The 24,680-nt window shown below is 38.8% G+C and overlaps 1 protein-coding gene across 1 annotated transcript in view; it reads right to left on the bottom strand.

Moving 5' to 3' along the window:
* Nucleotides 1-11,089: 11,089 nt before the first annotated feature.
* Nucleotides 11,090-24,680, bottom strand: part of LOC128560948 (pregnancy zone protein-like) — a 73,298-nt gene continuing 59,707 nt past the window's right edge. Inside the window, exons 25-36 of the mRNA XM_053554626.1 lie at nt 24,563-24,647; nt 23,771-23,927; nt 22,940-23,014; nt 22,479-22,656; nt 21,849-22,072; nt 14,810-15,028; nt 14,531-14,661; nt 14,099-14,189; nt 13,113-13,184; nt 12,642-12,744; nt 11,786-11,827; nt 11,090-11,120 (exon numbers count right to left, since the gene is read on the bottom strand). Coding sequence (XP_053410601.1) covers nt 11,098-11,120; nt 11,786-11,827; nt 12,642-12,744; nt 13,113-13,184; nt 14,099-14,189; nt 14,531-14,661; nt 14,810-15,028; nt 21,849-22,072; nt 22,479-22,656; nt 22,940-23,014; nt 23,771-23,927; nt 24,563-24,647 — 1,400 coding nt within the window. The 3' untranslated portion in view covers nt 11,090-11,097. The remainder of the gene's footprint in view (nt 11,121-11,785; nt 11,828-12,641; nt 12,745-13,112; nt 13,185-14,098; nt 14,190-14,530; nt 14,662-14,809; nt 15,029-21,848; nt 22,073-22,478; nt 22,657-22,939; nt 23,015-23,770; nt 23,928-24,562; nt 24,648-24,680) is intronic.

Here is a 24,680-nt window from a genome sequence, read left to right as displayed (position 1 = left end):
ATTGGGGGCTCCAGGAGTTGTGATTAACCAGCTCTTTTCCCAAAACCTGGGACTGGTGTCTGTACCTTTTCCCCTATAGCTTTGTCAAGGACCTGTACAGTGCTATGGTTGAGAAACTGGGGACTTGCTTGCTGTGGTGGGGCTCATTGGCTCTGTCTTGTTTTCAGCTGGTCTCTGTCTGACCCTAGTTACTCTGGGTTGAAGTCTCAGCTGTGGAGCAATACCAGTAATTAAGTCATCCCACCCCCCACAGGCAACAATTGGAAAAAGAAAATCAAACCTTCCCACAACCACACACCCAGGGTACCACTTGAATAGTTCTTGGGTGATTGGCCCAGTTCAAGAGGTCCAAATAAATTTTCTCAGTTGGCACCTGTCTTGGGTGGGGGGGAGTTCAAAAGGTGTCCAGCAACTAGATAGTGTAGCCAAGTATCACTCGCTCTGGTGCTCTGTGAGGTCAGAAGGACCCACCCAGCAAATAAATTAGTCTGGGAAGATTGATGCCTCCTTCCTCCACCTTGCACCTCTGTCATATTCAGTCACTGATAACCCTGCAAGGCTGTGACCCAGTTCCCTCCAATGAGCAGATGCTCCAGGTGTTTGCACCTGTCCGAGTCACATTGAGGTCTATGTCTTCTCAGCAAGGCTGTTGCTCACTGCCACTATCTGGCTGGGGGAGGTGAGGCCTGACAGCCTCGGGTGCTTAATGGAGGCTGGGACAATTCACTCAGTTCCAGCCCTGCCCAATTGATGTTGCTAACATAACAGAACAATTTCACAGAATTTGTTTCTGTCCAGGCTATATTCTCCTGTGGATCAGATGCTGTTGGAGTTTGCAGAAACTGCGACTTCACCCTAGTCTGTGCTGCTGCCTGGTCTCGGCTGCTGTTTGAGTCAGGCAGGCCAGTTATGCTCAGACACAGCTGTCAGTTCCAGCCTCTGCCTGGCCACCTTTGTCTCAAGCTATGATCCTGGAGGGCTGGGTGTGTCTTAGGCTCAGTGGTCCTCTGGGTCAGCCCTGCCTTGGGAATCTGCTGGCTCTGCACTGGCATATTCTAGTCCCTACACTCTGCCCAGGCCAGTACCACCTCAGGCATACACTTTACTCATGGGGCCTGTGTTTTGGTCCCAAATCTGTTCCACCAGTGGCTGCCACCAGAGAAGATGCCAGGCCTCCTCTGGTTGCCCAGAGAGACAGGGGGTGTGACTCCATATCCTCAGGGGTGTGAGCCCTATTGTTCCTGCCAGCTGCTGCTCTGTGCCTCAGGCACCACTGCTCCTGTATGGTTCCCTCTCAGCTGATCATCTTCTCCCTACTCCCATGCTGCAGAATCAGCAATGATCAGCAGTGGTCCATGCCCTGTCCACACCTCTCAAGAAAATACCCAAGAATCTTGCCTCCATGGAGCACAGGCTCCCAGACCTCGCAGTGAGAGTGGAGGGGAGTGATGGGAGTTCAGACTTGCAGGTAGAGAACATATACAGTTTTATACTGTTTTATACAGTTTTATGCCTGGCAGGAGTGACCCATGGCACCCTAGTAGGGGAAGTAGGTCCAGTTTTCAGAGGGTCTCTCCCATGGGATAAAATGGGAGGACATCTGGACTCTACTCACTACTTTGTATGGAGTATGGCAAGCCCTTGTCATGGAGGAGGGGACTCCCATCTGCTTGGCAATGAATTTTGTACCTTTTATTTGTATCCTTCAGATCGCAACTCACCTCAGCAGGGTTGATGTGTGCTCTTCAACCTTCTCTCTTGGCTCAGCTCCAAACCATCAGCTTACTTGTTAAACTTCTGTCCCTTCATTCTTCTTCAGGATGGGAGCCTCTGTGGAAAGCTGGCTCCAGTCAGCCATCTTGCCTCCACCCCACTAATTATTTTGCTAGAGGATGCATTTGACATGCCAACTCTCATTCACAAAAATACATTGTTACATTTGTGTTGAATTGCCCCCCAGTAGCACTCTTACATGGGGTATAACACATACTTCTAACTCAAAGCTGCTCTTAGGTGCTACTTTAACGAAATGAGATTGCCTTTACAGTTAGGGAAGCAACTACTGAACTCACGTATAAATGGAAGGAACTGTACTCCCTGCATGACAAGAGATTATTTTGGAGACAGCTGATAAAAACCATACATCCTTTTTATTGTTAAGTCATCAAGAGGTATCAAAAATAAAAGCAAAACCTTATGGAGTAAGACTTAACAAAACTACTCCTCTTAAAGCACACTGAATGCATCAAATGTACTTTTAAATATGTTTAACTCAAATTGCTAATACATTGACCAAATTATTTTCCTCCTCATTTATTTAATTTTTGAAAAATATCAAACTCCTATTCCTTCAAATATTTGTGAAGCATTCAGCATTTCAAGCCATGTTTGAGTCAAAGTAATCTTCTAGCTCATTTTCCCGACTGGTGTGTGCTGACACCTTTGTCCATTTCTCCTCTGCCTACCTACCTACAAGAATGGGCTCACTCAGGCCCTGATTCATTCAGTCACTCCTTTGTTTCACTGAGTGCCCATCATATTCCCAGCACAGTGTTGAGGGACTAGGCTGCACAGACATGATTAAGATATAGTTAGGCTTTAAAAGAGATCCGAGTTTATAGATGAAAGGACAATACACACATTTTTAAAGTATGGAATTGTGTAAGTGTGGAATGTAAATGAATCAAATAAATCATTTGGTTAAGCATGAAGAAGAGAGCTGATCTCTGCATGAATGGGTTGTGTGTCTAGGGATCAATGAAAAACCTTCCATTGCCTGGAAGGTAAACTATCCATAATGCAAATCTGAACTATTCTCTTGCTTAAAATCTTGAAATGACCTCTATTGACAAATGAGAAATATTGTTCTAGTTTTTCACTATCTTGTGATTTTACTTTTGCTTACATCTTTTGTCTTCACTAATGCGTTATTTTATTTTTTTAACTTATTTTATTATATATGTCCATAAAGTTAATCTTTACTTAGATTAGAAATTTAGAAATTAAGTCATAATTAAAATTCATTTCATGTAAATTGAATAAATGCATATAAAATGAGTCTGAGTAAGAAAGATTCAATATTGTAAAAAACTGACACTTATGACAATTCTAAATTCATTCATGTATTTAATGCAGTTCCAAACAATACCCAATATGACTGTATATATAATTAACTTGATAATAGTATTCCAACAAAAAGTGAGAACAGAGAAATGAGATCAGCTCTAATAGTTAATAAAACACTTTATTAAGCCATAGTAATTCAAATTCAAAACTCCAATATTTTAATATTTATGAAAGAATAGGCCAGCTATTCAATGGATAGAATAAATATTGTATGTGATAAAGGAGATACATTTTATTAGCAAGGAAAGATTTACTTGATCAATCAGTAATAATAGGACTATTAGAAAGCTACGTGGGGCTTTTGGAGCAAGATGGTGGCTGAGTAACAGCTTCCTTGCAACTGGTAATGATGAGTCTGGGGAGACAAGACTCCAGGTATCTCTGGCTTGTGGGATCTGCCTATAATCATCCCTTGATGACACAGTGAGTCAGTGAGATACTTCTGGACCCCAAGAGGAGGTCAAAGCAGTGGAAAACTGGCAAGTGATTGCATGTGTTCATTCGGTCTAATCCCACTGGCAGCTGTAAGTACAACAGCAGTGAGATTGCAAGCTAGAAAGGCCTTGCCTGTGAGCTGTTTTTGTGTTTTTGGACTTGGTACTCAGTTAAACTGCCTTGGAAGAGCTTGGGCAGGATGGCAGAGAACTTTGGGCATTGTCTAGGGCCCCAGACTGAGCCACTAAGCTGGACAGAGCTAATAGTGTTTGGCTGTGGGCCGCATGGAGCCTTTGTGAGAGAACTGCCTCAGCAAGCTCCACCCTCAGGGTCTCAGAGCAAGAATTGGGCAAGAGCTAGTAATCTAGTGATTGAGCAGCCTAAAGGTGGGGACTGAGCCGCCTTACAGCCTTAGCCCTCAGGGACAGATTGAGACCAATTTTGGCACACTGGGTAAGTGGATAGCCACTTCAGCAGTGATCTCAGGACAAGTGCTTTCCTGGGAAAGCTTCTGCTTAGCCAAGTTTAGAAGTTTAAAGTACCTTTTAAAAGGGGTGAGGAGAGATTTAGGCTCTCTGCCCTGTGGGGTTTGAGAAATCAGCAGAGGCCTTCAGTCGTATCAGCATTGTGATTAACATCTCATACCCCAGAAGATCACCTGTTGCCCAGACATTATTCAGCAAAATATATGTATTGCTTTGTTTTTGGTTTTGTTTTTTGTTGTTGTTGTTTTGTTTTTTAATTTCAACCTTTTCCCTATAAATTTTTCTTTTCTTTTTTTCCCTTTCTTTTCTTTCTCCATTTTTCTAATTTAAATACAATTTCCCATTGTTGCCAATAATTAGAACTTCATTTTTGCTAGTGTTTCTACCCCTATTATTTGGTTTTTCTCCCAATTTTATCCGGTAAAGTTTTCTGTTTGCTTGTTTTGGTTTGATTTATAGCATTTTTGTCTTTCCTTTCTACTTGGTGAAGGTGGGTTACTGTGTCTGAACAGGCTAGCGAAGAGCTGCTGACCTCTAGGGAACCAGCTAACCTGGCACTTCCACAGGTGGGAGGTTTTTGAAGGTTGGGTCAAAGTACCCTACTGTACACCTATATTGCTCTGTCTCCCTCTTTCTGTGCCTCTCTTCTTTTTGTCACTATTCCCTTTTACCCACCCCCTCTACTTTCTCCATTTTCTTATCTTTCTTTCTTTTTATTTCTTTCTTTTATCCTTTCTTGCTCTTCAACCTTCTCATCCTTCTGGTCCTGTACCAAAAGGACTCATCAAAATCCTAGTCCAGAGGCATAGGAACTTAAAGAGCAAGAGGAAGTGAAAGGAAAATTAGGGCAAAGAAACAGATAAAAGAAATCACTCATGAGAAAACTCCTGGCAACATGAAGAACCAGTTCAGAGCAACCCCTCCAAGGGACCATGAGGTAACTATTGCAAAGGATTCCACCTATAAAGAAATGTTAGAAATGACAGAGAGGGAATTTAGAATACACATGACGAAAACAATGAAGGAAATGATGGAAACAATGAAGGAAACTGCTGATAAAGTGGAAAATAACCAAAAGGAAATCCAAAAATAGAATCAAATAAGAGATGAACGATATGAAGAATATAGAAAGGATATAGCAGAGCTCAAGGAACTGAAGCAGTCAATTAGGGAACTTAAAGATGCAATAGAAACTATCAGCAACAGATTAGACCATGCAGAAGAAAGAATTTTGGAGGTAAAAGACAAAGTTCTTGAGATAACTCAGATAGTTAAAGAGGCAGAAAAGAAGAGAGAGAAAGCAGAACATTCACTGACAGAATTATGGAACTTTATGAAACGTTCCAACATATGAGTTATAGGAATCCAAGAAAGGGGAAGAATAATGCCCCAGGGGAATGGAAGCCATACCAGAGAATATCATAAATGAAAATTTCGCAAATATCACCAAAGATTCTGACACACTACTTTCAGAGGGATATCGGACCCCAGGTAGCCTCAACTCTAGCTGAGCTTCTCCAAGACACATTGTGATGAACCTTTTCAAAGTTAAGAGAAAAGAAAAGATTCTTCAAGCTGTCAGTAGTAAGCATCAGTTGACCTACAGGGGCAAATCCATTAGTGAGACTGCAGACTTCTCTAGTGAAACTTTCCAAGCAAGATGACAATGGTCATCTACCTTTAATCTACTTACACAGAACAATTTCCAGCCCAGAATTCTATATCCTGCTAAGCTAAGCTTTAAAATTGATAGAGAAATAAAATCATTTACTGATATGAAAACAATGAGGAAATTTGCCACAACAAGACCAGCTCTACTGGAAATACTTCAACCTGTTCTACAAACTGACCATCACAATGGATCAGCAGCAAAGTAAGAAGTCAGCAATTAAAGGACAGACCCTAACTTCCACACTGATGCAAAAGATAAAACTAAGCAATGGACTCTCACAAAATAAGATGAATAGAACCTTACCACACTTATCAATTATCTCAATAAATGTTAATGGCTTGAATTCCCCACTGAAGAAGCATCGATTGTCTGACTGGATTAAAAAAACACAAGCCATCCATTTGCTGTCTGCAGGAAACACACCTCCCTTCAAAAGACAAATTAAAACTCCAAGTTAAGGGTTAGAAGACAAATTTTCAGGCAAATGGAATTCAGAAGAAAAGAAGAGTTGCAATCTTATATTCAGGTACATATGGATTTAAAGCAACTAAAGTCAAAAAATACAAAGATTGTCACCACATATTGGTCAAGGGAAAAATAGAACAAGAAGATGTTTCAATTCTAAATATTTATGCACCCAATTTAAGTGCTCCTAGATTCTTGAAACAGACCTTACTCAGTCTGAGCATTATGATATCCGATAATACCACAATAACAGGGGACTTTAACACTCCTCTTACAGAGCTGGACACATCCTCTAAACAGAAATTAAACAGATATAAGAGATTTAAATGAGACCCTAGAACAACTGTGCTTGACAGATGCATATAGAAGACTCCATCCCAAAGATAAAGAATATACATTCTTCTCATTGCTCTAAGGAACATTCTCCAAAATTGATCATATCTTAGGCCACAAAAGAAACCTCAACAAAATAAAAAGAATTGAAGTTTTGCCTTATATCTTCTCAGACCATAAGGCACCAAAGGTGAAAGTCAACTTTAACAAAAATGTTCCACCCCACACAAAGGCATGGAATTAAACAACCTTCTGTTTAATGACAGTTGGGTGCAGGAAGAAATAAAAGAGGAAATCATTAACTTCCTTGAGCATAACAACAATGAAGACATAAGCTACCAAAACCTGTGGGATACTCAAAAGGAGTTTTGAGAGGAAAATTTATCACTTTAGATGCCTACATTGAAAAACAGAGAGAGCATATCAACAAACTCACAGGCCATCTTATGGAACTGGAAAAGAAGAACAATCTAAGCCTAAACCCAGTAGAAGAAAAGAAATATCCAAAATTAAAACAGAGATCAATGAAATTGAAAACAAAGAAACATTCAGAAAATTAATGAAATAAGGAGTTGTTTTTTTGAAAAAATAAATAAAATAGATCAACCTTTGGCCAGACTAACTAGAAATAGAAAAGTAAAATCTCTAGTAACCTCAATCAGAAATGATAGAGGGGAAATAACAACTGATCCACAAAGATACAAGAGATCATCTCTGAATACTACCAGAAACTCTATTCTCAGAAATTTGACAATGGGAATGAAATGTATCAATATTTGGAATTGCACCCACTCCCTATACTTAGCCAGGAAGAAATAGAGCTCCTGAACAGACCAATTTCAAGCACTGAGATTAAAGAAACAATAAAAAAGCTTCCAACAAAAACATGCCCTGGTCCAGATGGCTTCACACCAGAATTCTGTCAAACCTTGAAGGAAGAACTTATTCCTGTACTACAGAAATTATTCCAAAAAATTGAGGAGGAAGACATCTTCCCCAACACATTCTATGAAGCAAACATTACCCTGATAAAACCAGGAAAAGACCCAACTAAAAAGGAGAATTTCAGACCAATTTCACTCATGAATATAGATGCAAAAATTCTCAACAATCCTAGCCAATAGATTACAGCTTATCATCAAAAAAGTCATACATCATGATCAAGTAGATTTCATCCCAGGGATACAAGGATGGTTTAACATATGGAAGTCCATAAACATTATCCACCATATTAACAGAAGCAAAAATGAAGACCATATGATCTTTCAATAGATGCAGAAAAAGCATTCAATAAAATCCAGCATCTTTTTCTAATTAGAACACTGAAGAGTATAGGCATAGGTGGCACATTTCTAAAACTGATTGAAGCTATCTATGACAAACCCACAGCTAATATTTTACTGAGTGAAGTAAAACTGAAGCTTTTCCTCTGAGAACTGGAACCAGACAAGGTTGTCCTCTGTCACCTTTGCTATTCAACATAGTGCTGGAAGTTCTAGCCAATACAATTAGGCAAGACAAGGAAATAAAGGGAATCCAAATGGGAGAAGAGGAGTCAAACTTTTTCTCTTAGATGATATGATCTTATACTTAGAGAATCCCAAAGACTCAACCACAAGACTCCTGGAAGTCATCAAAAAAAAAATACAATAATGTCTCAGGATATAAAATCAATGCCCACAAATCAGTAGCCTTTGTACACGCCAATAACAGTCAAGATGAGAAGCTAATTAAGGACACAACTCCCTTCACCACAGTTTCAAAGAAAATGAAATACCTAGGAATGTACCTAACAAAAGGAGGTGAAGAACCTTTATAAAGAAAATGAAATCCTCAGAAAGGAAATAACGTAGTATATTAACAAATGGAAGAACATACCATGCTCATGGCTGGGAAGAATTAACATTGTTAAAATGTCTATACTTCCGAAAGCAATCTACCTATTCAATCCATTCCCATTAAAATACCAACATCCTACTTTCAAGATTTGGAAAAAATGATTCTGTGTTTTGTTGGAACCAGAAAAATACCCATATAGCTAAAGCTATTAGTAATAAAAATAAAGCTGGGGGCATCACCATACCAGATTTTAGGCTGTACTACAAAGTCATAGTGGTCAAGACAGCATGGTACTGGCACAAAAATAGACATAGACATTTGGAATTGAATAGAAAACCAGGAAATGAAACTAACATCTTACAACCACCTATCTTCAATAAACTATACAAGAACTTACCTTGGGGGAAACACACCCTATTCAATAAATGGTGTTGAGAGAACTGGATATCCACATGTAAAAGACTGAAACTGGACCCACACCTTTCTCCACTCACAAAAATTGATTCAAGATGGATAAAGGACTTAAATTTAAGGCATGAAGCAATAAAAATCCTCAAAGAAAGCATAGGAAAAACACTAGAAGATATTGGCCTGGGGAAAAACTTCATGAAGAAGACTGCCATGGCAATTGCAACAACAACAAAAAAATAAACAAATGGGACTTCAATTAAACTGAAAAACTTTTGTACAGCTCAGGAGACAATAACCAAAGCAAATAGACAACCTACACAATGGGAAAGCATATTTGCATATTTTGAATCAGACAAAAGCTTGATAATTAGGATCTACAGAGAACTCAAATTAATCCACATGAAAGAAGCCAAGAACCCCATATATCAATGGGCAAGACACATGAATAGAACCTTCTTTAAAGAAGACAGATGAATGGCTAACAAACATATGAAAAAATGTTCATCATCCCTATCTATTAGAGAAATGCAAATCAAAACCACGCTGAGATACCATCTAACCCCAGCAAGAAAGGCCCACATCACAAAATCTCAAAACTGCAGATGCTGGTGTGGATGTGGAGAGAAGGGAACACTTTTACACTGCTGGTGGGACTGCAAACTAGTACAACCTTTTTGGAAGGAAGTATGGAGAAACCCTGAAACACTCTAGCTAGACCTCCCATTTGATCCCGCAATCCTGTTACTCGGCATCTACCCAGAAGGAAAAAAAATCCTTTTCGCATAAGGACATTTGCGCTAGACTATTTATTGCAGCTCAATTTACAATCGCCAAAATGTGGAAACAGCCTAAATGCTCACCAACCCAGGAATAGATTAACAAGCTGTGGTATATGTACAGCATGGAATACTATTCAGCCATTAAAAAAATGGAGACTTTACATCTTTTGTATTAACCTGGATGGAAGTGGAACACATTATTCTTAGTAAAGCATCACAAGAATGCAGAAGCATGAATCCTATGTACTCAACTTTGATATAAGGACAATTCATGACAATTAAGGACATGGTGGGAGTGAGGGAAGGGGAGAGCAGAGAGAGAAAAATGGGAGGGATGGGGAAAGGAAGAGGAGAGAGAGGGTAGGAGGGAGGGGGGTGGGGCCTTGGTGTTTGCCACACCTTTTGGGGTCAAGACACAATTGCAAGAGGGACTTTGCCTAACAAATGCAATCAATGTAACCTGGTCTATTGTACCCTCAATAAATCCCGAACAATAAAAAAAGAAAAAAAAGTTTCTTGAGTTGAAGAAATCAGTTTTAACTCATGTTTAGTTTAATACACAGAGAGATGGCTACATATGAAAATATTTATAGATATGTATATTATTATGTACACCTTATCTCAGACGTCTAGCCCTCAGAATTGTAAGAAAATAAATTTATGTTGTTTAAGCCAAAAAAAAGAAAGAAAGAAAGCTACGTGGAAAAAAGATAATTTACTCACCTACTGACTGCCAGTAATACACAACAAAATAATTTGAGGTAGAATTAAATGTAAAAATTTGAACCAGGACTTTGCTTCCACATGTAGGATTATATTACCATAAAAATCTCTCCAGTGCTACCTATTATAGTCACCCCTATCCCCCCTCCCTCTACCATCCCTGAATTCTGGATACCATTAATTTGTTTTCTTCTCTATAATTTTGTCATTTAAAGAATATTGTATAAAAGGAATCATACAGGATATGACCTTTTACTATTGGCTTTTCTTGCCCACTCAGCATAATGTTTTTGAGATCCAACCAAGTGGTTGTGCCTATTGACTTTTCATTGTCAAGTGGTATTGCATGGTATGGATATATTAGTTTGTTAAACCATTCCCCTGTTGATGGACATTGTGGTTTGGAAATATTGTTTTCATTTTTCATCTTTTTGTGGGTTAATTAGATGTTTCTTTGAATTCCTCTTTGATCCATCATAGTGTTTTGGGGTGTTTTTGGGTATACTCTTTGTATAGTTTTTTGTGTGTTTTAAAAAATGCTAAGGACAATAAACATGTATTTAGGAAAGGAGATATGCTATTCATAAAGAACAAAAAATGTTGCAAAGGTCACAAATTTATTCAACATACAAATTTTAATGCCAGAGGTGGTGGGTTCAAACCCAGCCCAGGCCAAAAACCACAAAAAAAAAAAAAAAAAGAAGGAAATTAATATACAGATTTTATATATTCTAATTCTTTTCCCTTCATTCTGTATCTTCTCGCCTAATAAGTCTCTGTTCTTCATTTCTGTAGAAGTTCACCTAACGAGGGCCACATGCTTATGTTTTTAAGCATTTCCATGTTCAGATTCTAAATGGTAGAAGGAAAGGTAGAAATATTAGGGAAATTCTATGACCTACTAAAGGAATATATTTTATTTCAATTATAAATATTTGGACTTAGTAACTTAATCACGTTTAATAACAGGGCTGTTCTCAGTTTTCTCATCTTTTAAAAAGGAGAGCTGATGGTCTCACCACAGATGCTATATTGTTAAAGATACGAACCTGGTCAATAGGCATAAAAGGTAGGTCTTGTGGATCACATCTCTCATTCTGTGCTAGACGGATAGACACAAGGACAAGTTTCCTGGGCTAAACTAGTATACACTTAGAAATATCCTAAAAGAGTTGCAAATGATAAATTTAAGGTAGCACCACTGGCTATAGCATGTGAACTCAATATTAGATAATTTAGGTTTGATATGTGGCAAATTCTTAGATTTATTTTCAAATATGCTACCTCATATAGACGTAATTATACTTTATTTGCATTTTTTCTGCTGAGAAATTTTATAATACGTTTGACATAGTTCAATTCATAAAGGATACAACAGGGTTTTTTTATAACATGAAAATATATTTATCTTAAGCTGCCTTACGCAGAGAACTGAGAGGCTAACTTAGATTTTACTGTTTAATTGAGATGTTTATTTATTTTCATGTTGGGATTAGATTTTGTTGTTTATACTTTACCAGCACTGCAAGGAACATTATATTCTTCAATGCTGAATTCATCTGAAACGAAACAATGATTAGACAGAAGGCATTCAGTCATATGCATCTGAAATGTTAATTGCAAACAAACTATGACATGTTATTTGCAAATAAACTGTCAACTAAGAAAGAAAGCATAAAGCAAAGCCATAGAACCAACAAAAATGACTGAGTTCTATACTAAATTGTTTGGGATTGGGGAGAGGGGACTAAGAGAAAATTGGCTTGTGTGCAGAATTGAGGGGCAGGGTATAGGGTGGTGTGCCTGTCTCTATATAAACTTTACCTTGTCTCTTCCACAGCTGTTTTTTTCCACTGGAGTTGTACCCTGTTCTCTGAAACTTTCCTTAATCTAAGCACTACCAGCATGCTATGATTCTAGTAAGTTTCTATTTCAAAGTCTCCAGCAAATGGAAGAATTCATTTGTTACAAAATTTGTTACAAAATTTCCCAAATTCTGTAAGACTATCCAAAGTATAAGTCAAAAACAGAACAAAGTTTAGGTCTCACATCACACGCTGTTTTGTTGTTGTTGTTATTACTACTCTTCTTATCTTTCTGGAATAATTCATGCCAGAAGAAACAGTGTTACTGGGAAACCGAGACAGAATTGATCACCACATTGCTTTTTAATCAATTTATGGAATGGCTCTAACACATGTTTGGGGGCATGTGAAAAGGTAGCATACAAGAAAATGATTATTCAGTGCTCATAAACTCCCTTTTGCTTTCAGTAAAAGATTGTGGAGTTTTGTTTTCATTAAGGCAATCCTTCACTAGGCTAGCCATTTTTTTTTTTCTTTTTAAATCTCGGCACATCTGAATCCCACTCACCTGTCTCATAATAATCATAGGCTTTCACTGTAGCTGGTTTTAAATTCTTTACTTGGATGTCTTGTTCCACCCAGAAGGAGAAACTCACGGTTTGATTGGTTAGCTGGAGAGGCAGGAAAATAGAATTGGTATCAAGGATTAACCTAGTACGTTACCATCTTCTCTTCTTAAGATGTTATTGAACCCTGTCGTTATGCTATCCATCTGTGCAAAATCTATGGAAAGATTGGGGCATAGATTTTGTGACCTGCATACCGTACTCAGTGACAGATAAAAAGAAGGACAAAGAGGCAATCGTATTGATGGTAAAATGTGGTGAATTGAGCCTGTTCATCAGTCCAGGCCTCATTTCCCTTTGTAGCTATTGTGTCTTCCCTCACCTGTGTATATGAACAGCATTATAGGAAAGTGTTTTGGTTTGTTAGAACTTCTAGTAGCTCTTCTAGATCTAGCAGAGTCACAGAGTCTTACCTTTTCAAAATAAATCAGAACATGGTTGGTGCTCACTTCAGTCCTCTGAATCTGAGGCCATGTTGTTTGGAGCTGTTGACCAAGAAAATAACCCAGGGTATGGAATAAGAAAATTTTATACTAGGAGAAGCTTTTAGATATTTATATTCTAGATCTGTGGTACTCAACCCCTGGACCCTGGTCCAGTACCAGTCTGTGGCTTGTTAGGGATTGTGCTCAGCATCACCACTTTCTGCCCCAACCCCCAGTCTATGGAAAAATTGTCATCTATGAAACTTGCCACTAAGAACGTTCTGATCCCTGTCCTGTTAGGAACTAGGCCACACAGCAGGAGGCGAGCAGAGGTCAAGTGAGTGAAGCTTCATCCCTATTTATAACCATTCCCCATCACTGATGTCACTGCTTGAGCTCTGCTTCCTGTCAAATCCCAGCCTCTTGTCCCTTCTCTGTAGAAAATTGTCTTACATGAAACTTGTCCTTGTGCCAAAAAGGTGAGGAACTGCTGTTCTAAACGACTTCTCAGGAGTATCCAAACTTTATTTTCATTTCTTCAATAATAATAATAATAATAATAATATAATGATAATTATAGTAATATATACCAAACCCTTATCTCTTATTGAACCCTTTTGTATATATGCTATAAATGTATATACAGATACCTATATGTGATATAAAGATAAATACATATGCATACACATCCTTTTTTCCTTTTTATTTATAGTTGGAAGGTAATTCAATACAACTTTACGTACCTAGGTGTCTCAGAATTTTCTGGAACATTATTTGTCATGTTTCTAACTATGTCTTATATTAACTCCATGCCCTATATGGCCATGATACCCACTATTAAAATTAGAAATACACTCTGGAGAAGCAAGTTTTAGGGTATAAACCTCTTTAAAACTGCATTAACAATGTCAAATGACAATCTTAAATGCCAGTATTTATCAAGACTTGCCCTCTGTAAGGGATACAGGGCTTACCTCTTTTACTGATGATTTCACAGGTATGAACCCTGATACCATCTTCACATCAACAATGACCATGTTGCTGCTGGGTCGGTCCCCGGTATAACTATAAAGTTAAGGCAAAGAGATAGGGCATTCTAATACTATCCCTTGGAATTCACTTAAGACAGAACACTCCCCCACACAATTTTATCTTTCTTCTTTATCTTGTTTCTGTTGTGATTGTTTGGAAAACCCATCATTTGAAACCCAAACTCTTCAGATATGGCAACATCATATTATTAAAATTAAGATGTTTCAGTAAGTGAAGAAAATTTTCTTGTTAATAAATTTTACTAGAATTTCATATTCATTATGTGCAGCTTTAGACAATGGAGATACCCACCCCCACAAAAATAATTAATTTCTCCATATCTTACACATAGTCTAGTAATGATTCAGGTTTACCTAATGTTGATGTCAATCAGGAATTTTCTGTGGGCTTCTACTCCATCACAGTTCTTGGGCAGAGCATCAACCTGCAGAGCGAAGGGAGCTTTCCCTTCTTTCTTAGGAAGGATGTTATATCTCAGGGATGTCTAAAATAAATGGATAAAGTCAAAATAGTCTCATAATCTGTTCTAGATGAGTCATATCTTCCGTTAGTATACATTTCTCTTACATGTTGAAATGGAAACTTATCTCTTGAGACTTCCTATCCCATTTGCAGCATCCCCTTAGTCTCACCTGAAGGTACACACATCCTGACCCTGAGACCGTGGTGTTGTATTCCCCTGGAATCTCTGGTAACCAGACCTCCTGCAGCAGCAGGCGGTTGGCGTCATCTACTTGGAATTCTTTGGAGAAAGCATCTGAAGATTTGACAGTGACCAAAGCTGTTTTCTCATTTTTAGTGAAAGTTGCTGCTCCATGTTTGGAGAGGGCTTGGAGAGCTACCACTGTATCCTGAAAAAAAAGATAGATGCAGGAATCATAGGAGAGGAAGGCAGTGAAATCACACAATAGTGTTTGGCAGTGAGTCACACGGAACCATTGTCAGTGATCTGCCTGGGCAAGCTCCGCCCTCAGGGTCGCAGAGCTAGAAATGGGTGGGAGCTGGTAACCCAGCAACCAAGTAGCCTAAGGTCGGGGTCTGAGCCGCCTTGCAGCCCTAACCCTCGGGGGCAGAGTGAGATCGGTTTTGGCACACTGGGTAAGAGGATAGCCACTTCAGCAGTGATTCCAGCGAGAAAGCTGGGAAAGCTTCTGCTCAGCAAGTTTACAAGTTCAAAGTGCCTTTAAGTGGGCTGAAGAGAGATTTAGGCTGTCTACCTGCTGGGGCTTGAGAAATCAGCAGCCTCCAGTCATATCAGAACTGTGATTAACATCTCATACCCCAGAAGACCAAGTGTTGCCCAGACAATATTCAATAACATATACAAACTGCTTTGTTTTTGGTTGTGTATTTTTTCTCTCTCTTTTTTTTGTTTTTTTTTTGTTTATTTTGACGTTGTTGATGTTCTTTTGTTTTTTAATTTCAATCTTTTCCATACAGATCCCTTTTTCTTTCTCAATTTTTCTAGTTTAATTATAATTTCCCATTGCTGCCTTTTTTAATAACTAGAACTTCATTTTTGCTAGTGTTTCTACTGCTCTCTGCCCTGCGGGGTTTGAGAAATCAGCAGAGGCCTTCAGTCGTATCAGCATTGTGATTAACATCTCATACACCAGAAGATCACCTGTTGCCCAGACATTATTCAGCAAAATATATGTATTGCTTTGTTTTTGGTTTTGTTTTTTGTTGTTGTTGTTTTGTTTTTTAATTTCAAACTTTTCCCTATAAATTTTTCTTTTCTTTTTTTCCCTTTCTTTTCTTTCTCCATTTTTCTAATTTAAATACAATTTCCCATTGTTGCCAATAATTAGAACTTCATTTTTGCTAGTGTTTCTACCCCTATCATTTGCTTTTTCACCCAATTTTATCCGGTAAAGTTTTCTGTTTGCTTGTTTTGGTTTGATTTATAGCATTTTTGTCTTTCCTCTCTACTTGGTGGAGGTGGGGTACTGTGTCTGATCAGGTTAGCAAAGAGCTGCTGACCTCAAGGGAACCACCCAACTGGGCACCACCAGAAGGTGGGTTTTTTTTAAGATTGTGTCAAAGTACCCTACTGTACACCTATATTGCCCTGTCTCCCTCTTTCTGTGCCTCTCTTCTTTTTGTCAATATTCCTTATACCCACACCCTCTCTTTCTCTATCTTTCTTTTTTTTCTTATCACTCGGTCCTCCTTTCTTTCATCCCTTTTTTGCTCTTCAACCTTCTCACCCTTCTGGTCCTGTAACCCTTAGTCCACAGGCACAAGAACTTAAAGAGTAAGAGGAAGTGAAAGGAAAATTAGGGCAAGGAAACAGATAAAAGAAATCACCCATGAGGAAGAATCAGCAGAAAACTCCAGGCAACATGAAGAACCAGTCCAGAACAACCCCGCCAAGGGACCATGAGGTAGCTACTGCAGAGGATTCCACCTATACAGAAATGTTAGGAATGACAGAAAGGGAATTTAGAATACACATGTTGAAAACAATGAAAGAAATTGCTAATAAAGTGGAAAATAACCAAAAGGAAATCCAAAAACAGAATCAAATCAGAGATGAACGATATGAAGAATATGAAAAAGATATAGCAGAGCTGAAGGAACTGAAACAGTCAATTGGGGAACTTAAAGATGCAATGGAAAGTATCAGCAACAGGTTAGACCATGCAGAAGAAAGAATTTCAGAAGTAGAAGACAAAGTTCTTGAGATAACTCAGATAGTAAAAGAGGCAGAAAAGAAGAGAGAGAAAGCAGAAGGTTCACTGTCAGAATTATGGGACTTTATGAAGCGTTCCAACATACGAGTTATAGGAATTCCAGAAGGGGAAGAAGAATGCCCCAGGGGAATGGAAGCCATACTAGAGAATATTAGAAAAGAAAATTTCCCAAATATCACCGAAGATTCTGACACACTGCTTTCAGAGGGATATCGGACCCCAGGTCACCTCAACTCTAACCGAGCTTCTCCAAGACACATTGTGATGAACCTGTCCAAAGTCAAGACAAAAGAAAAGATTCTGCAAGCTACCAGGAGTAAGCGCCAGTTGACCTACAGGGGCAAATCCATCAGAGTGATCTCAGACTTCTCTAATCAAACTTTCCAAGCAAGAAGACAATGGTCATCTACCTTTAATCTACTTAAACAGAACAATTTCCAGCCCAGAATTCTGTACCCTGCTAAGCTAAGCTTCAAAATAGATGGAGAAATCAAATCATTTACGGATATACAAACATTGAGGAAATTCGCCACAACAACACCGGCTCTACAGGAAATACTTCAACCTGTTCTGCACACTGACCACCACAATGGATCAGCAGCAAAGTAAGAACTCAGAAATCAAAGGACAGAACCTAACCTCCACACTGATGCAAAAGATAAAACTAAGCAATGGACTCTCACCAAATAAGACGAATAGAATACTACCACACTTATAAATTATCTCAATAAATGTTAATGGCTTGAATTCCCCACTGAAGAGACATAGATTGGCTGACTGGATTAAAAAACACAAGCCATCCATTTGCTGTCTGCAAGAAACACACCTGGCTTCAAAAGACAAATTAAAGCTCCGAGTCAAGGGTTGGAAGACAATTTCTCAGGCAAATGGCATTCAGAAGAAAAGAGGAGTTGCAATCTTATTTTCAGATACATGTGGATTTAAAGTAACTAAAGTCAAAAAAGACAAAGATGGTCACTTTATATTGGTCAAGGGAAAAATACAACAAGAAGACATTTCAATTCTAAATATTTATGCACCCAATTTAAATGCTCCCAGATTCTTGAAGCAGACCTTACTCAGTCTGAGCAATATGATATCTGATAATACCATCATAACAGGGGACTTAAACACTCCTCTTACAGAGCTGGACAGATCCTCTAAACAGAAATTAAACAAAGATATAAGAGAATAAAATGAGCCCCTAGAACAACTATGCTTGATAGACGCATATAGAACACTCCACCCCAAAGATAAAGAATATACATTCTTCTCATCACCCCATGGAACATTCTCCAAAATAGATCATATCCTGGGACACAAAACAAATATCAACAGAAACAAAAGAATTGAAATTTTACCTTCTGTCTTTTCAGAACATAAGGCACTAAAGGTGGAACTCAACTCTAACAAAAATGCTCAACCCCACCCAAAGGCATGGAAATTAAACAATCTTCTGTTGAATAACAGATGGGTGAAGGAAGAAATAAAACAGGAAATCATTAACTTCCTTGAGCATAACAACAATGAAGACACAAGCTACCAAAACCTGTGGGATACTGCAAAAGCAGTTTTGAGAGGAAAATTCATCTCTTTAGATGCCTACATTCAAAAAACAGAAAGAGAGCACATCAACAATCTCACAAGAGATCTTATGGAATTGGAAAAAGAAGAACAATCTAAGCCTAAACTCAGTAGAAGAAAAGAAATATCCAAAATCAAATCAGAGATCAATGAAATTGAAAACAAAAGAATCATTCAGAAAATTAATGAAACAAGGAGTTGGTTTTTTGAAAAAATAAATAAAATAGATCAACCATTGGCCAGACTAACTAGAAATAGAAAAGTAAAATCTCTAGTAACCTCAATCAGAAATGATAAAGGGGAAATAACAACTGATTCCACAGAGATTCAAGAGATCATCTCTGAATACTACCAGAAACTCTATGCCCAGAAATTTGACAATGTGAAGGAAATGGATCAATATGTGGAATCACACCCTCTCCCTAGACTTAGCCAGGAAGAACTAGACCTCCTGAACAGACCAATTTCAAGCACTGAGATCAAAGAAACAATAAAAAAGCTTCCAACTAAAAAATGCCCTGGTCCAGATGGCTTCACTCCAGAATTCTATCAAACCTTCAAGGAAGAGCTTATTTCTGTACTGCAGAAATTATTCCAAAAAATTGAGGAAGAAGAAATCTTCCCCAACACATTCTATGAAGCAAACATCACCCTGATACCAAAACCAGGAAAAGACCCAAACAAAAAGGAGAATTTCAGACCAATGTCACTCATCAACATAGACGCAAAAATTCTCAACAAAATCCTAGCCAATAGATTACAGTTTATCATCAAAAAAGTCATTCATCATGATCAAGTAGGCTTCATCCCAGGGATGCAAGGCTGGTTTAACATACGCAAGTCTATAAACGTTATCCACCATATTAACAGAGGCAAAAATAAAGATCACATGATCCTCTGAATAGATGCAGAAAAAGCATTTGATAAAATCGAGCATCCTTTTCTAATTAGAACACTGAAGAGTATAGGCACAGGTGGCACATTTCTAAAACTGATTGAAGCTATCTATGACAAACCCACAGCCAATATTTTACTGAATGGAGTAAAACTGAAAGCTTTTCCTCTTAGAACTGGAACCAGACAAAGTTGTCCTCTGTCACCTTTACTATTCAACGTAGTGCTGGAAGTTCTAGCCAATACAATTAGGCAAGACAAGGAAATAAAGGGAATCCAAATGGGAGCAGAGGAGGTCAAACTCTCCCTCTTTGCTGATGACATGATCTTATACTTAGAGAACCCCAAAGACTCAACCACAAGACTCCTAGAAGTCATCAAAAAATACAGTAATGTTTCAGGATATAAAATCAATGTCCACAAGTCAGTAGCCTTTGTGTACACCAATAACAGTCAAGATGAGAAGCTAATTAAGGACACAACTCCCTTCACCATAATCTCAAAGAAAATGAAATACCTAGGAATATACCTAACGAAGGAGGTGAAGGACCTCTATAAAGAAAACTATGAAATCCTCAGAAAGGATATAGCAGAGGATATTAACAAATGGAAGAACATACCATGCTCATGGATGGGAAGAATCAACATTGTTAAAATGTCTATACTTCCCAAAGCAATCTACCTATTCAATGCCATTCCTATCAAAGTACCTACATCGTACTTTCAGGATTTGGAAAAAATGATTCTGCGTTTTGTATGGAACCGGAAAAAACACCGTATAGCTAAGGCAGTTCTTAGTAACAAAAATAAAGCTGGGGGCATCAGCATACCAGATTTTAGTCTGTACTACAAAGCCATAGTGCTCAAGACAGCATGGTACTGGCACAAAAACAGAGACATAGACACTTGGAATCGAATTGAAAACCAAGAAATGAAACTAACATTTTACAACCACCTAATCTTTGATAAACCAAACAAGAACTTACCTTGGGGGAAAGACTCCCTATTCAATAAATGGTATTGGGAGAACTGGATGTCTACATGTAAAAGACTGAAACTGGACCCACACCTTTCTCCACTCACAAAAATTGATTCAAGATGGATAAAGGACTTAAATTTAAGGCATGAAACAATAACAATCCTCAAAGAAATCATAGGAAAAACACTGGAAGATATTGGCCTGGGGGAAGACTTCATGAAGAAGAGTGCCATGGCAATTGCAACAACAACAAAAATAAACAAATGGGACTTCATTAAACTGAAAAGCTTCTGTACAGCTAAGGAGACAATAACTAAAGCAAAGAGACAACCTACACAATGGGAAAGGATATTTGCATATTTTCAATCAGACAAAAGCTTGATAACTAGGATGTATAGAGAACTCAAATTAATCCACATGAAAAAAGCCAACAATCCCGTATATCAATGGGCAAGAGACATGAATAGAACTTTCTCTAAAGATGACAGACGAATGGCTAACAAACACATGAAAAAATGTTCATCATCTCTATATATTAGAGAAATGCAAATCAAAACAACTCTGAGATATCATCTAACCCCAGTGAGAATGGCCCACATCGCAAAATCTCAAAACTGCAGATGCTGGCATGGATGTGGAGAGAAGGGAACACTTTTACACTGCTGGTGGGACTGCAAACTAGTACAACCTTTCTGGAAGGAAATATGGAGAAACCTCAAAGCACTCAAGCTAGACCTCCCATTTGATCCTGCAATCCCATTACTGGGCATCTACCCAGAAGGAAAGAAATCCTTTTATCATAAGGACACTTGTACTAGACTGTTTATTGCATCTCAATTTACAGTCACCAAAATGTGGAAACAGCCTAAATGCCCACCAACCCAGGAATGGATTAACAAGCTGTGGTATATGTATACCATGGAATACTATTCAGCCATTAAAAAAAATGGAGACTTTACATCCTTCGTATTAACCTGGATGGACGTGGAAGACATTATTCTTAGTAAAGCATCACAAGAATGGAGAAGCATGAATCCTATGTACTCAATCTTGATATGAGGACAATTAATGACAATTAAGTTTATGGGGGGGGAAGCAGAAAGAGGGATGGAGGGAGGGGGGTGGGGCCTTAGTGTGTGTCACACTTCATGGGGGCAAGACATGATTGCAAGAAGGACTTTACCTAACAATTGCAATCAGTGTAACTGGCTTATTGTACCCTCAATGAATCCCCAACAATAAAAAAAAAATAAGATTTCCTTTCAAATGGAAGTAATTTCATGAAAACATTGCTTTGGGAAATTGACCTACTGTTGCAGGGTCCGGTTAAGGACAGAAGATATGAGAGTGTATAAAAGACATAACAGCCATCTACAGAAAAAATAGTAGGGCAGGTGACAGAGGGATGGAGAGAGTGTGAATTAGAAATGCAAACCATTCAATTATTCATAATTAATGTATTAGTTAATACATACATATGAACACATTTATTTTTCCGCCTAGAGCCTCTCCACAGACCTGAGTGGAGGAGAAACCGCCATGGGGGTTTTGCTGCTTGGTAATCCAGTTCACAATGCGTGATGCCATGGCGAGGTCCCCTGAAGATGGGGCAGGCTGGACAGTAAGATAGGCAAGGAGCACGTAAGATGTCATCTCCACTTCCGCAGAAGGAGCTCGGGGTTGGTAATAAAGTGTCGCAGCTGCTTGAACTTTCCCAGGACGCTGCCAGTGGATTGTGTCCTCTTTGAAACGAAAAAGGGTAGAATCTTTAGCTCAGAATGCTTTCAAAATCTAATCCATAAATGATGATTATAATTAGAGTCACCTAATGAATTGACATAAGGGAAGAAAAAGTGTTAAACAGTCACTACCAAGCAGATCTTTGCCAAGGACATAAAGTTTCATTGTGAGTCTTTGTGACCATTATATACTTGTGTGATATTAGAAATTGGGACTGTATATAGAGTCATTAGTGTGTGGATTGATAAAATGGTCCAGGTGACCCAGAGAGTTTAAGTGACAGATCAGCAGTAATTTCTTGTGGTCACTGAAATTAAGGTAGCACGACAGGTCTGAGCTCAGGAGAGGTACTCTCCCTACTCTGGGTCACTGATTGCTAGAAGTAAAATTTGCAGTTGCAGCTCCTACCTTCCTTCACGGCCTCTCTGTCTAGTGATTCAAGCAGCTCTCTTCGCTTGGCCTGGTTTCCTGCTAGGGCAAAGGCGTAGGCCAGTAAGGCCTTGGTATAGACAAGATTTCCGTGGGCCCCTGAGATGGAGTTCCAGGCTGTTTCGAGGCAGAATAGAGCATTTCGGACAACTGTGTGCTGTAAAGAAAATGAAAGGCAATCCTAAAATCGGAGAATTATGCAAATGAACTGTCACTGGGGTGACCCCAGATTAAAACCCCAATATGCTCATGCAACACACTATTCTAATGGAAGAATAGTTTCCCCTGCAGCTTCCTAAAGGACCTGGTCCTTTATGTTCCAGTGAAATATTCCAGATTAAATATCACGAAAAACCACAATTTTCCTTGGGGATTCATAGCTTCCTTATTTTTATTCCTTCCGTTTGTGAAGGAGGTAGAGGCAATCTGCTAGTACATACAGTGACAGGCAGTGGCATCTCCAGCAGAGCAATGGTGATGTAGGCAGAGAGTGTCACCTCGTCGTCCACCCCTCCCTGTAAGAACCAGAGGCCAAGACACTCAAACACTCCACTGGTCATCAGCCAGTCTGCTAGCTCACTTCTTCTTTGACATCTTTGCTAGTTTCATTTCCTGTGCCATATTATTGATGTTCCCTCATCTTCCTCCACACTAAAATTGTTATGACTATCCCAAATCATCTTCTCTCCTATTTTTTTTTTAAACACTATTTTCATTCAATTAAAAAAAAAGAAAAAGAAAAAGGCTCATGCCCGTAATCCTAACTGTCTCAGAGGTCAAGGCTCATGCCTGTCATTTTACCGTCTCGGAGGCCAAGGCTCATGCCTGTAATCCTAACTGTCTCAGAGGCCAAGGCTGGGGATTGCTTGAGCATAGGAATTTGAGACAAGATTGAGCAAGAGTGAGACCCCATCTTCACTAAAAATAGAAAAAACTAGCAGGACATGGTGTTGGGCAACTGTAGTCCGGCTACTCAGGAGCCTGAGGCAGGAGAATCACTTGAGCCCAGGAGTTTGAGGTTACTGTGAGCTATGGCATGTCATGGCACTCTGGCCTGGGCAATGGAGTGAGACTCTATCTCAAACAAACGAACAAACAATGCCCTGCTCCCGCCCCCATCTACTAACATTGTTAGATTTCTGGAGATTTAAGTCTGCCATCCTTACTCAAAGCTATGTCTGATGTCTGAACTGGAGGACTCAATATAAACATCATTCCCTCCTACATATCACTATCTTCACAAACCATAAAACAATTAGAAAGGACATTACCTTCATGGCATTGTTTAGCAGGGATCCAGACAGCTGGAAACAACCATTTTCCTTTTGTTTCTGGGACAGCCAGGAGAGGGCATCCATGATGTGTGACTTCTCCACAAAGATGTATGACTGGGCTTGAGCAAAGGACTTGAGCACGAATGCAGTGAGCCTGTGCAGCGAAAGAGAAGATGAGACATGAGGACCCCCTCACTTGTACAGCTCACTCTGTGCACTGCCTCCACCCATCGAACTTCACAATTCTGGGGAGGAAACTGTTGGTGAAACTATACTTGAATGCTGAATATTCTCTAGTCCAGCAAACATGTGACTCTCTTTTTTAAATTTCTCAATGTTGCTTTTTGACCAGAGTTAATGCTGTTCATTTTTTTTTCTCATGAACTATTTGTTGGAGTCTCCAATCCTCCCCACCATCAAAACTGCATTTTCTGAACGATTTCTCCTGATTTTACTACACCCCAGTCTCTTTCTGTCCTCTCCCTCCTCTCCTCTTTTAATGCAAAGTGTGAAAACATCTTCCCCTTTCATTTTACTTAATGACACTTTCTGACTTATATTTTTATTTCGGGGATCCTTATTTCACCCGCATGTGCTGTGCTATCAGAGCAGATGAGCTTGCAGAGATGAAATGGTGAAATGACCCAGTAGAGATTAACATCTATAGTATGTGGGTTTTTAAAACCTAAAAATTTTATACAAAATATATCCAGATATTAGAGAGTAGCTTTTTCTAAAATCCTTAAATGTCATGACTCTGCTGAGATAATATGGAAGCAATTATCTTACCAAGTGTTTCCTTGGCTTGACCCATGTTCCCCAAAGGTGCTATATGAACCATCACTGTGCTTATAATTCAACTGCCTTTGGTACCCTGAAAAAAAAGTTTTCATACATTTATGAAATA

Source organism: Nycticebus coucang, chromosome 12 (assembly GCF_027406575.1).
Source record: "Nycticebus coucang isolate mNycCou1 chromosome 12, mNycCou1.pri, whole genome shotgun sequence".
Classification (NCBI taxonomy): domain Eukaryota; kingdom Metazoa; phylum Chordata; class Mammalia; order Primates; family Lorisidae; genus Nycticebus; species Nycticebus coucang.
The sequence above is the reverse complement of the archived record's forward strand: the minus strand, read 5'-3'. Positions and strand labels throughout refer to the sequence as shown.